General features: G+C 45.2%; 1 protein-coding gene across 5 annotated transcripts; it reads right to left on the reverse strand.

The window, feature by feature from the left end:
* Nucleotides 1-421: 421 nt before the first annotated feature.
* On the reverse strand, nt 422-11,873 carry LOC122377825 (ninjurin-2-like). 5 transcript variants are annotated; one of them, XM_043358277.1, is made up of 3 exons: nt 7,714-8,202; nt 6,953-7,126; nt 422-1,138 (listed from the first exon to the last, which is right to left on the reverse strand). In XM_043358277.1, the coding sequence occupies exons 1-3, from the start codon at nt 7,852-7,854 to the stop codon at nt 911-913; spliced, it is 543 nt and encodes a 180-aa protein (XP_043214212.1). In that variant the 5' UTR covers nt 7,855-8,202; the 3' UTR covers nt 422-910. The 5 variants fall into 5 exon arrangements, with proteins under 5 accessions (XP_043214212.1, XP_043214209.1, XP_043214208.1 ...); XM_043358274.1 differs by lacking the exons at nt 422-1,138; nt 7,714-8,202 and adding exons at nt 1,756-2,723; nt 11,359-11,873; XM_043358273.1 differs by lacking the exon at nt 422-1,138 and adding an exon at nt 1,760-2,723 and having other exon boundaries at nt 7,714-8,209.
* Nucleotides 11,874-14,687: the final 2,814 nt, after the last annotated feature.

Consider the following 14,687-nt stretch of genomic DNA (forward strand, 5'->3'; position numbering starts at 1 on the left):
GCAGGGCGGGTGGCCTAACTTTCACGCCAGAGCACAGACTTGCACCATGCAGACTTACACACTGCAGCTGCTTCCGACTCGCGGCGCAGTGTTTGGGCGAAATACAAACCACGTTCTACCGGCTCTACTGCCCTCACAGGTCACACTGGAATTCGTATATCGATCGGCAGGCGGCCCTCCGCGGACAGCTGGCGCTTCATCGCCTTTATTATTTATTAGTCATATACCATTCAACTTATAAGCTGTAAGCTAATAGTTAAGAGGTTACGATGAAATGGCGAAGGAGACCTTGGCATGCCTTGTGTCGATACTCGCATGTTTCCATGACGTATTCTCCTTCTAACGTTTAGTGACTATATCGTTCCCCTAAACATAAAACGCTTGCCAAAACTATATGATTTTAATTGGACAGTCATTGCCAAACACAATTATTCTTACCCACGAATTTATTGCATGCAAACGGATGCAAGTGGCACAAAATTCAACAGGTGTGAATGAGACACCACATGGTACAGGAGTGATGTATGATCAAGCACTGTTGCATATATGCTTGCATCTGCGATAGATCAGAACCCTCCGAGTCTCGCTTTATTTGACATCCTTTGAACAAAGCCAGGCGATAGCTCCACCATTTGCCTTTTAAATATTGGCATGTAAGTATCTGCTTAGTGTTTTGCCAACACTTCTGAAACCGCACAACTTCAAACGCACATCCGCATCATTTTCAAAAATACAAAATACAAATGACGCAGTTAAACGCGTTCTTTTCAGTAGCTTGCCGGTTGTATAATTTGTATCAAATAACAATTCACATAACATTATCTAACTTGACGTGTACGCTGCCGGAACACCTTACTCTGAGTTGCGTTGAATAATTTGTTGATAATCGCGTTCCTGTTCCCCGTGCTGGCTACTTTATAATTCGACTCATGGTCGCAGTGTTCTCCAAAGGCTGTGCCTTCACAAACACCATGTTCGTGTTCTCTATGCTGAAGGCGGCTATGATGATGTTCACAATTGTGATGATGAAGACGAGTATGACGGCGACGTTGTTGATGATATCCGCCGCGTACTGGCTCGAGGAGCCTTCGTTGATGTCCAAAGTCCCCAGCACCATCAGAGCAATGCCCACCACGATCTGTGAAAAGACAGCAGTTCGAAATCAGATTAACGTGTTGACTTCTCGCTTGCTTGTGGAAATCGATATTTCATGTTTCAAAGTATGCCATTGAAAGTGTTGATAAGCTTTCATAAAAACACAGGTGAAATAATATCTGATTAATGCTTGCTAGTTTGTCGAGGTGAATATGTCTGTTGTATTATCACACTATACTTATAGAATCCATCAAAATTATTTAATGGGATGCCTGAATGGATTCAACTTTGACTGTGTGCTTGAACAACAAGCCATAAAAGCTGCATGTTGTGCATCAAATTTGAAGCGTGTAGCTGTAAAAAGACACCAAAAGTGGCAGGATATGAAAATAAAAATGAGCGACAAAAATGAGTGATGATTAATGCACTGGCCCCTGAATCATTTAGTTATATAGGTATATAATGAATTAATGATGTTATAGCACTGCCTATTGGTAAAATTGCTGATTTTCCCATCAAATTTTTAGTATCAATTTAAAAGGACAGGCGTGAATATTTTCTAACCGAAGGCGATCTTTGTTATAGTTTATTACCTTTTCGAGCCGCAGTCGTGCTTTGCGCAGCACATCAGATATTAGAAGGTGCGATTCGACACATCCATTGCTAGTGGAGGAATTTTATATTAATCAAAAACAATTTACGCATCTGAAACATGACGTGGTTCTTACAGCACATCCCAGCCAGTAATTTTCATGTTGTAAGAACGGTCACCAGCATCGCGTAGCATACTTACAGACACTTGGTTAACATTTACTAGGCATGATTTGTTATACTGTTTATTACCATGCAACGATCATAGAATCTCAGGGCATTTATAGGCTAAACAAACAATGCAACACGTGAACCGTTTCTAAATTGAAAGTTTGCAGGAATAACTCGCCAATCGACATGCAATGTTTTGCTTTGCTAATGTATGTACAATGTACATGCTCATATTTCATCATTCAAAATGATTTATGTACATGTTGATCTTAGCATTCACGTTTTACGAAAGAGTAAAATCACACGAAAGCTAAGCACATCAGATTTCGTAATATGAATGCTAGACAAACAGGCAGACATACCACTGAAACCTTCGTTGATTGGACCAGCACTCCAGTGTCTTGCCTTCTAGGTAGCATATGCATTATGCAATATTCATATTCAACGGATAACCTCAAATATCACGTCTATGAAGACCATCCACTGGTTCGCGCTTAGTTTATACCGTATGTATAACGACACTTTAACACACTCGACCGGCCTGTCCTCTTATTTCACCGCACTATTGCACGCTAAGGTAGTATATCATCATACGCGGCGGCGGCGGCGGCGGCTGCAGCCACGGCTTCAGCCTCCGGGTCGCCTCTTGGCAGCCCCGCCACACCCTCGTATCCTTTGGGCACGTGCCGCGAGCTGTCCCAGCCGAAGCCGTTCCAGATTGCGTCCACGATGATGGTACAGGAGGCCAGCACCATGGTGAAGTTGTTGAACGCGTTGCGCCAGCGACAGAGGCTGTAGGCGAGGTCGTGATGTTTCTCGACCATGTCCATCACGGTGAGGGCGACGTTCGCCAACGCCTGGATCGACTGCGGGGCAGGACAGGGGCAGGAGTATAAGCTTTAAAGTAATAATACGCTGTCCAAAAGGTCATGGATGCAAGGGGTAACATAAATGGAGGGCGAAAGAGTGACTGGATTCTTTAAAGAGGATATTACTGGTTAATTGCCTGGGGGGGGGGGGGCTTTTTGGCGATGTCGAAAGATCAGCGGGAGTTATAGAAAGCAGTGCCTCTGTCTAATAAGAATGGCATGGATCAGCCATTCATTATTAGACAAATCCTTATAATCAATGACATAAATTAAAGATCCTTAAACATTACATTTGCATGCACTAATGCTTTTTACGTATTCAGGAATTTATCGCATGCCAATATTAAACCAATACCGCTGTGTTGCTCTATTTATAGTATTTCAAAACCTTTGTTGATGAATTCAATATAAGTGCCTATGTCTTTGGCATAAAGACGACTCGTCAGTTTTTTAATATCAGTTGGGTCTTTGTGTATTTTATCATGGCTGTGTTTGGTATTGCATTTGACTTGATCCGGTTTTGCAATACTATGAAATTGATATGATGTATTTTCAACTGTCGGCAACAGACAACAGACCACAAGTCTTTAATTTGTACTTATATTGTTACCAATTAGAAGCCATTTAATTCTCAACACCACATGCATTTTCGTTGAGTTGCGAGTTGCGACATTCGAGTTCAAATAGGCGCAGGTCTCTGCTACGATATCGACATCGTTGTTGCAATAACGGAGGTTTTTACAATTTAATTTACGCTATAAGTTCTTGTCAGCTCAAAGTTCCATATGCTAGTAAACATGAATCGATGTCAGGATCGAAATATCAAATGATTTTATTTCGCCGTAGGTAGAAGTATTTACAAACAATCTTTTTCCATTCTAAAATCAATGCATCTGAATATTTTCGACGAGACGATATAAATGTTATGGAGCAGTGAACACGAACATTTTCTATGCCTTCAAGATCTTATTTTACACATCTATTTCATGTTTTATTTAACCTCGGTAGGTACAGACCACAGAATACAGATATGCGTAATAGACGGACGGACAGTGGCTCGCAGTCGCTTTACCGTCCAACCACTATACAGTATACAGCCTAATCCTATAAGTAGCCTACGTAGATTGACATGCATGGTTATTACTTATTGGTTATGGGGTGAAGTGACAGGACATTTTTCAAATTTCCGCGAGAACAGGACTAGCGCAAATTTAAGACAAAACAGCACTGCCTTTTCATTGGCTATCAGAGTTCATTTGGCTTAGGGAATGACGTCACTGACATCGTCATACAATGCTGCGGTTACTTGTACATCATTATTCGACTGAACAGACTCGCGCACATCGAACGCCGCGATCAGGACATTAGCCGTGGTGGCCAGAAATACAAGGGTCAGAGACGCGTAGTTTAGGGCGTTTGCCGATCTGGCATATTCTTCTTGGTCCAGGCGACAGTCGCGCAGCAAATTCAGGCTCAGCGAGAGGATGCCAATCACCAACTGCAAAGGACGACGGAAGAGCCCGTTAGATGGCGCGCGGGCCGAGGAGTCATTTGCTAGATGGCAGACCGACCATGGAATTTTAGGTCTGAAATACTGCAGTGGATTCCAGAAAGCTTTTGCGGACGTACGACCTAGCCGTTCCAGTCAATAATTTGTAAGAATTTACCGCATTGCCAGCTAGGAAAAAGGTTTACAGACCATGTAGGTACTTAACTTTGCCCATAAGTCCCTGCATATAACTGGTTTACAGGTGTCTACCTAAGTTTTGCTTCAAATTGCACAGCAGTGCGTCAATGATAATATTTTATTTTATCAAGGGAGCTTTGGGATATTCTTCCACACATTGCATAATTTCACGTCTTGCAGGCTCACTTATAGTCCGAAGGCAGCGCTGGATAAATGCGATAGCCGATCAGATCGTCACTAGGAAAATTGTGTCTCCGACTTATTGGCATGATCCTACCGATTTGATTTTGTGTGGTAGTGTTTCATCTTTAACGATGTTTGTTTTGTATAATGACGTTTGATCCAGGCAGCCGGGGCCCGGGCTGCAGCTGTTATGGCTAGGAAAACGCACCGTTTGATTTACAACGAACCATGGGGGTCCAGTGTCCACAGAGGGCTGTCTTTCTCAAAGGAATGTCTTCTTTGTACGAGGCCAAGCGTTGCTAGGCTTGCAAAGTGCAAGACTAACATCACTCGCCAAAATTAATACAATCAATAATGTAATTTTGAGATTCGGAGGACAGATGCATGTAGTTTATTGATGAAGCTATATTGATGTGCTAAAATTATTGTTTTCATATCTGCGACCTCCTTGAACACATCACATACAGTTCCTGCTGAATGACTGTGACTTTTTTTGGGGTAAAAAATGCAATGCAATATGTTTTTTAAAAAAGCATTTAAATCAATCCAACTGGTGTCAGCTAGCAGCCAAATATGTTGTATTCGTATTAAATACAAAAAACTACGCACTGAAATTAGTCTATTGTTTAGTTTTTTTCCGCTTGTTCGCGCGTGAAATTATGCATGCATGATGACACTATCATACCCCGTTATATGAAAGTGTAATTGCAAGATAGTACCACTATTTTCGATGCACCGTTTGGTATTTAGATAAAGCGTTAAAATCGACAACATAAAAGTGCTCGTCTCTCTCCTAAACTGATCGCCAAACAAAATTAATGCAAGCATTGAAGTGCACAATAACCATAAACATATAATTATGAATGCATAAAAGGCTGCCGATTCCTTTGAGAGTAGATTCACAGGACTTAAATTTAGTGCTGATTCATGCATGATAAAAGTGTTTGCATTCAACCACACAAGTCCTTTCAGCAGTGAATGGCTCACTTCGTTAAAAAAAAATGTAATTTTAGTCGCATAAATAATCGAATCATGCTAATGTTTATTGAGCATTGTGCATTAACCCGCGCCGGGCCGGTGCTCTGAGATTCCGCGCCGGGCCGCGGGGGGGGGGGGGGTGTTTGAACACCCCCCCCCCTTCTAACTCGGCTCCTGACTTGAGCCACGTAGTGACACGCGGTAAGCGGCAATCGAAAGAACGTCAAAAATAAGGACGAAAACACTTCGGTCATTTTTTTGGGTCAGGTCAAAGGTCAGGTCACCAGAGGTCACCAAAGGTAAAATGTTGACTATTTCAACATTTTGGAAACTGCCAACGGCTATCTCGGGAACCGATAGAGCTGCAGCGCCGCAAAAAAGCGCATTCGATAGCCCTTTTACAGACCTTTCTGAGTAATGTTCTCAGATTTGACCTCAGGTCAACGGTTTAGCCTCCAGAGGGCAAAAACTCCAAAAATAGCCGTTTTTACGAAAAACGTTTTTTCGGCAATGACTTTTGACTCAAAAGAGCTATGACATTACTTTTGCCAGCATCGTGTTCCTCTCGTCGAGACGCGTCGAATGAACTATAATTTGACCTTGAACGGTCAACTTGAAAATTTGACCTCAGGTCAAGGTCATGACCTGACCGGAAAAGGTCATGTTGCATATCAGTCGATCCGTAACGTCGAGCCGAACACATCTAAGGAATTTTCAGCGCTCTAGCACGCCTCTATCAGAAGTTATCATCGAAAAACTGTTAGATTCTGTTCGTGACCTGAGATGACCTCGCGGACATAACGAGGGGTCACAGTTGCCATTTTCTGGTTCAGTGTGTCTATTTTACCTACATCTCGATGTATGAGAGTGTCTAGAATAGCGTTCGTGCAAAGCAGACGCTTTTCAATTTTCTCCCATTGACTTATAATGGAGAGGCCGCAAAATTGACCTGACCTTAGGTCACCGATATCAAAATTCCGAGATATACATTTTATAGATAGTGTTGCTCTTATCAATCGCTGAAAGTTTCAAGGCAATCGTTCAATCGGTGTAGCTATGACGAGCATTCTTATTTTTTCTGAGGTGAGGTCACTTGGCGTGACCTGGTGACCTGACCTAAGGTGACCTGGATCTGAAATTTTCAAAACTTGTGCGGAAAAGATGCACAAACAGGTGTGCCAAAAACGGCGGCGCTCCGCGCCGCCGTTTTTGAGATATCTGCGAAAAACCGCAAGGGGGGGTGTTCAAACACCCCCCCCGGCCCGGCGCGGGTTAATAAAAATAACATTTACGTACAAAAATCGGCATTGGATCATGATTCTCTCTTGTGGAAACCAGCATCCTTGTCATGCATAAGTCAAACGCTAGCAATACTGACCTGTAGAGCGATGCTGATGCTGATGAGGGTCACCATCAGCGTGTAGAACTCGTGCTGATCTCCCGCCTGGAGGACGTAGCGCAGCTGGGACGCGTTGGCCGTCAGCAGCGCCACGTCCAGCATCCCCTGGGCGATCGTCTTCTTGGTGGCATACCGGTTGGCATCGAGCTTCCTCTGAGAACAAATGGTGGCAAAGAAGTCACAGTTGAGTCTCATACGCGCAGTGGCGATGTATAGTCAGGGTTTCACAGTTTGTGAGGGAGGGCGACTCTGTAGGAATGTGATATGAGTGGAAATAAATGAATATTCCATGTCAAGGAAGGCGGCAAGCCGAGTTACAAGCATCTTTCCGGCGTCCGAATGACAATCGAACGTCATGTCATATGGCCGGGTGTGAATAATTGAGGAGTGACATAATTCGACAAATTCGTCTAACGCGATATATGAATACCGACAATATTCAGTGCCATGATTTGACATTTTGCTTAGCACATATAAATATTTCATATATTAACTTTCCTTATCGAGACATACTAGCCGTTTTCACGACGGCCATCTGGTACACATTTGGTGCACATTTGGTGCAGATTAGGTGCAGATTTGGTCAACATTAGGTGCATTCTCCGGATAGCCCGTCGTGAAAACTGCTACTATTAGCTATAACACCGTTCATGAGGCACTTGGTGGAAAAACATCCAAATACATAACTCAAAAATCACAAGCACCACACCATCCTGCTTCCACCAATACCATTGACTCACGTTGATCGTACCATCACCCCTACGTCCTGCACCCGTCATGGACACCTGTTCTGGCACCTTCTCCTTCACCTCCGGAGAGTCCAAAGTCAGGGTGTGGATCGGAGTGTGGCTATTACCGATGCGTAGGGGCGGGAGCCGCATGGGCGGCGTCCCGCCTCCCAGGTGGCGCCCCAGTGTATCGATAGTGGCGAACTCTTGGTGAAAGAAGACCTCAAGGCCCTCTGCTTCCTCGGTGTAGTGGTAGGGACTTCAGTATTTTGGTGCCGTCCGGGTAGGGTTGAGAGAATAACGTTGTGCGCACGGGAAAATATTGATACAGCAGGAAAAATAATTTAGCTGAATATTTAGGATAGAAAACGTCTGGAAAAGTGACCCAAACCGATGGGAGAGGGTGACTTGATAGTCACAACACCGCACACTTTAGCACACTGTTTATTGTCCACACAAGACACAGCGTTCTGGCTCCGCACGGGCCCTGTTCTACTGCGTCGGAACTGACCACATAGGAATTCGTGGACACTGCGCATCGATCGCTGATGGGGGCCGTCGCCCGGTCTACCTACATAGTGCATCGTTTAGTTGCCTAGCAAACCGCACTTAGTACCATTGGCACCACCGGGTGGCGCTGGTTTGGGTAGTTCTGTAGAGGCCTAGCCTGAGGTATTTGACCACTGCATGATTCATATAATTAATTGACTGTCACCTAAGTAAACCTATGACGCGAAGGGCTTCCAGTGTACAGGTCTCGCGGGTTTTAGCGGTAGGTTTTGCCCCTATGAAATTTAGTATGTATGTATACTTCAGGCTATATCTTCGTCGTCTTAAGGTTTTAACCCTATTCCTGGCGGGCTCCGCCGGGACAAGAAACTGGCGGGGGGGGGAGGCCGATTCGGCCCCCCTTCAGATCTCAAAAACTACACATCGCAGCGACAAACGGTAAACGGCATCGGATACGCACGGTCAAGATCTACAATTTCTACAAAGGTCATTTTCAGGTCAGGTCAAAGATGACGTCACAGGGGTCGAAAAGGTCAAAATGGCGGCGCTAGATATGGAGAGAGTTTTTCTCGAATAACTTTCGAATTATTCAAGATGGGAACAAACTAAGTGCATCATCGTGATCCTCTCGTCAATCCGCATCGAATGATATATATGTTGACCTCGAAAGGTCAAGGTCAAAGGTTGACCTCAGGTCACGTGACCTCGAGGTCATCATGTATACCATTCGATGCGTCTTGACGAGCTGAACACAATGAGACCATCCACGCGTCTGTATCTTGTTCCTGTACGGAGTTATTGGCCAAAAACCTTTGGTGACCTTTGATGACGTCACATGACCTCACAGCTGCCCAACAGCAAAACAGACCTCAAGGTAGTGAAGGTTGATCGTATATGAAGTCATGTATGGTATATGGGGCCATTCTGACCCGTTTTAGTGGTAAAAACAGGGAGTTGATTTTTCCCCCATTGACTTATAATGGGGAGGTCGCGAAACTGACCTGACCTTAGGTCACCGATATCAAAATTCCGAGATATACAAATTGCACATACTGGTACCCTAACTAAAGCCTGAAGAGAAGAAATTGATCGGTCAAAAACTCTAGCTCTGGCGTGATTGCAAACTTTTCTGAGGTAGGGTCACCAAACCGCCTCTGGTGACCTGACCTGAGGTCAGATCAACTCAAAATTTTCAGACATGTTGCGTAGAAGCCTTTTAGGAAAAGTCAGAAAATTTGAGCTTCCTAGCTCAACGCGTTTGGGAGAAATAACCAAAAAACCTCAGGGGGGGGGCTCCTGAGGCCCCTCCCCCGCCAGGAATAGGGTTAAGTGTGTTGAAGATGCGATCGACTTGTTGGTTCACAGGCCAGCCATGATCGTGTAAAATGGCTACATCGTAGATCGATTAGTTTCTGAGATATAGCCGTAAATGTAAAAGTGCAAAACCTACCGCTTAATCTCGCTAGAGCCGTACCTAGGCTGGGGGTCCTGGATTTCCACGCCCTGATGGGGGGGGGGGTGTTTGAACACCCCCCCCTTCTAACTCGGCTCCTGGGCCACGTAGCGATACGTGGAAGGCGGCGTTCGAAAGAGCGCCAAAAATAATGACGAAATCACTTCAGTCACGTTTTTGGTCAGGTCAAAGGTCAGGTCACCAGAGGTCATTGAAGGCAAAATTTCGCCGATTTTCAGGTCGAATGTAGAAAATTTCCAGGAAGCCAACGCATAACTCGGGAACCAATAAAGCTACAGCGCCGCGGAAAAGCGCATTTGATAGCCCTATTAACGCCCTTTCTGAGTAATTCTTTCAGATTTGACCTAACGTCAACGGTTTTGCCTGCAGGGGGCAAAACTGCAAAAATAGCCGATTTTTTCGGAAACCGTTTTTCTGCAATAACTTTTGACCCAAGCCTTGTGCACGAGCTTACTTTTACCGGCATCGTGTTCCTCTTGTGAAGACGCATCGAATGAACTATAATTTGACCTTGAAAGATCAACTTGAAAATTTGACCTCAGGTCAAGGTCATGACCTGACCGGAAAGGGTCATGTTGCATATCAGTCGATCCGTATCGTCGAGCTGAGCACATCTAAGGCGTTTTCACCGCTCTAGCATGCCTCTATCAAAAGTTATTTGCGAAAAACTGTTAGACACCATTCGTGACCTGAGATGACCTCAGGGGCATAAATAGGGGTCACGGACACCATTTTCATGTTCAGTGTGTCTAAACCACTTGTTATTCAGTGTTTGGGAGTGTGTATAATGTCTTTCGTCCAAAAGAGGCGCATTTCAATTTTCTCCCATTGACTTATAATGGGGAGGTCGCAAAATTGACCTGACCTTAGGTCACCGATATCAAAATTCCGAGATATACATTTGATAGATACTGTTACTCTTATCAATCGCTGAAAGTTTCAAAGTGATCGGTCACTCGGTGTAGCTATGGCAGACATTGAAACTTTTTATGAGGTGAGGTCACTTCAAGTGACCTGGTGACCTGACCTTGAATGACCTTGGTCTGAAATTTTAACAACATGTGTAGAATAGATGTATGATAAGGTGTATGTACCAAAAACGGCGGCGCTCCGCGCCGCCGTTTTTGAGATATTCGCAAAAAACCACAAGGGGGGTGTTCAAACACCCCCCAGCAGGGCGCGGGTTAACGTTTATGTGCTAGCTGCCAGCTAACGTTTATGTACCAGCTGAAACGTCACTAGCTCAAATGTCACTAGCTATTCTGACGTGCACCCGAATGCGCTGGGTTTAAAATGTGACGTGCATTAAAGAGGTGTTTTATAAGATATAAAAAAGCAAACAGAGAAGGCCGCGGAAACAATGTAAGCTCGCCGACATCCGATCAACGCCCGACAGTCGACACCACTGCTGACCTCTGACTTCGGTCGGTCGCTCCTCAGGTCACGGCCTGAGCAAGAGGCACCTCGACTGGTCGTTCAGCAATGGCTTGAGCCAGACACATTAGCCGCTGCCGAGTCACATGCTGATGTAAAACTAACATAAAGCTTACTTCGCTTCGTAAATGAGCGCCTGGGGTAAGCATATTTTTTTAATATCCATGGCGCCAGTATTCATATGTGTATTTATAGTCATTTTGCAACACACCAAATAATGAACCATTGAATTGTCTCACCTGTTTAGCTGTATATGATATCGTTGCTGAGTGTGACGAATGTCTGACGGGTCGAACGGAGCCGGGGGTGACGGGCCTCGTGAACTTCATCTCCTCTACGCCGTCGTACATGGAGAGCAACCTTCAGTTGAGGTCACCGAGGTCACCGAGGTCAAATAGTAGCTGCCGGCCAGTTGAAGTCACGTGACTTGAATTGTCGGTGAAAGAAGTAGCACTGAAGATATCACACAGCTTGATCTTTGATATGTTATGCGACTCTGTTCAAATACACCGTCTTCTGCAGCGATTTGCACAGTTATGCAATCAAGGAACTGCTGTTACGATAACTTCTTGCAACAAGTTTAGTACTGACAGTCCTGACGTGTCCTCTTGCCTGGACGTACCGGCAAATGATCGTCCAGCCAACTGACAGCGAACTAAATATCAGACTTGTTTTCGCACCTGAGCCTCGCGTCGGCACTATGTGGACGCACTACGGAGAAGCACGAATGTCCGCGCGGCCACAAAACACTCCCCTCCCCTCCCTCCGCAACCCCCACCGGGCCTGGCACGGTCTGGAACACACCCTGAATGGCCGTCTGTTGTGTCCACCGGCGCCGCCAGTTCCTAGAACACCGTAACGTCGATCGTCGGTCGATCATCGCTACTGCCCCTGCCCCTGAGGACGCACTGAACGTCGCACTTCACGGCGTGGTTACTGCACCTGCCGACGTGCAGTGAGGTGAAGCAGGCTTGCTATGGCGTTGTGTTGCAGTAAAGTGTTGCATAAATCAAATGTTGCGTATAAAGTGTACACATTTTGAGTATAAAGCGCTCACACAATGAATTCTGAAATATATGTGAATACCGGGAGCACCCTTAGGATGTTCAAAGTTTTTGTTACTCATTTCGTTTGATGATGGCTGAACTGACGAATTATACGGGATATTACATATGGATATGGATATTACATTGAAAAATTATTGATGTATAAAGTGTAAAAAGACTGTTTATACACAAGGTGCAATTACATAAGTACGGCAGATTCCCTTATCGATCAACAGTAGTTCATCGATCCACACGCGGCACAAAGCAATTTGCGTGACGCGTTCTGTGCTCTGTGTTGACGAAATGAAGGGTTCCAGGAAACGACGAATGATAGTATCTTCCGGAAAAGGTCACTAGATTCGTCCGTTGTTTGTGCTGTGTGTTTACCGATCACAGGATGCTATGCATTACTGAATGCATAATGTATCAGTACGATATTGCAGTGAGATCAAAACAGGTGCCAGGTGGCTAACTTACGATTAATCGCATGAGTCATCCAAATATTGTGAATTATTGTCATTTGGTAAATGTTTCGATCTTTCCAAGATATCAGTTAAATGCAGCACCTCCGTTGGATATAAGTATGTGTTTTGTGATAATCAAACTCTGGTGATCTGGTGAAATCTGGTGAAAACGTACGCGTCGACTCGGTGCAGGAGGTGCTCCAGAAATTCATGACCTAGTGATTTGGGCTGTATATGCATAGTCAGTGGAGCCTTCTCGTACAGAGACGCGGGCACCGAGCCGGGTAAAAGCCGGCAGCTCTAGCGACGCCCACTGTGCCTGAAGTCTGAGCCGGGTCAGACTGACAGCGCGGTCGGCCGGTCGGCGCAGCGGGGAGGGGTGTGGGGAGACGGCGTCTGGCCGGTGGACGGGACCGGGAACTGGGCCTGGGCCTGGGCCTGGACCGGGGGCTGGTGTTGTGAGAGGGATGGGGTGGGGTATGCCGGAGGGGATGTTCGAATGAACTGGCCGGAGTTGACGTTCCTGTGTAACAGTGACGTCACGTCATACCTGGACTGAGTAGAGGTCCAGACCAGACGTCAGGGAGGGGCGGGACGAGATAGGGAGCTGACTGGACCCGGCGCGGCGGCCGCTCGGCGCTGTCGAGGCCGGCCGTGTATATACAGGGATGTCGCGCGACTAAGACCCGTTCGGAGCTTTCGTGCAATTACGCTCAGTTTTTGTTTTCGCTTCGTAGGTTAAGGGACGGTGAAGTGTCCGCATGTGTTGCTAGCTTGTTAAGGAAACTGTGTCTGGTGTTGTGTGTGCTCCGGGCCGCACCGTACCGTGGTTAATCTATACGTGTCGCCGCTCGGGGGTTGTCGGTGGCGTCGGCGTGCCAAACGCCGAATTAAAGTAGCTGACAATTCATATAGTATCATTGAACGTAAATGGGCTCAAAGCAACAAGTGGCACAGTGCCAAAACGACGTAAGCTGTTTACATGGCTGAAAAACATGAACGCCGATGTGATATTATTGCAGGAGACGCACAGCGACCAACAATTAGAAGCAATCATTAGAAACGAGTGGGGCGGCAAATGTTTCTTCGCCCACGGCGACAGTAGGAGTAGGGGTGTGGCCATCTTCCTGCTCCCAGGAAGTAGAATAGAATCTCTTGGAATCGACACTTGCAAAAATGGGCGATATATTGTCATGCAAGCCGAAATAAATGGGGCAGTGATTGTAATCGCGAACATATATGGACCCAACTATGATCAACCTGGAGCTTTGGAAGAGCTGTTTCAAAGTATTGAGCGCTTCAGTTGTGACGCTATGATTTTGGGAGGCGATTGGAATACTGTGTTAGACATGAAAATTGACAGACTTACCAGGGCAAAACGAGTTGTTAACAACCACAGGTGTCAAAAAGCAATTGCACAATTCATGGATTACAAAGACTTGGTGGATATCTGGCGTGTGAACAATCCGGGGAAGAAAAAGTTCACCTACCAGCGAAGTCGCCCGATGAGCAAATCGAGGATCGATTTTTTTCTTATTAGTGAATGTTTGCTTTCACAACAAATCAAACCGACAGCAAAAATACTTGATGGATATCTGGCGGATCACAAACTGATTACCTTAGAAGTGCAAATTGGGAAAACAGTGTGGGGGAAGTCTTACTGGAAATTAAACAACAATCTTCTTCTTAACGAAGAATACGTAGATTATATGAAGCGTTTTATTCCTGAAACCATAGCATCAAATGATACTGAAGGCATAAGTAAACATACGGTCTTACAGACTGTGCTATGTGCTATCAGGGGAGAGTCGATTAAGTTCTCCAGCAGAATGAAGCGAAAAAGATCAGAACGACTTGAGGTGCTGCAAAACGAAATAAATTCAATATGTGACGAGCCAAATGAAAAGGAAAGAGAACGACTTTTTAAACTAAAACAGGAGAGGGATGAATTAGTAGGTGAACAAACTCAACGAAACATGTTTCAGTGCAAAGTAAATTGGCGAGAATTTGGAGAAAAGGGTTCAAGATACTTTCATAAATTAATGCGTGTTAAAAAGG

This window comes from Amphibalanus amphitrite, unplaced genomic scaffold, assembly GCF_019059575.1.
Source record: "Amphibalanus amphitrite isolate SeventyFive unplaced genomic scaffold, NRLGWU_Aamphi_draft 000051F_arrow, whole genome shotgun sequence".
Classification (NCBI taxonomy): Eukaryota; Metazoa; Arthropoda; class Thecostraca; order Balanomorpha; family Balanidae; genus Amphibalanus; species Amphibalanus amphitrite.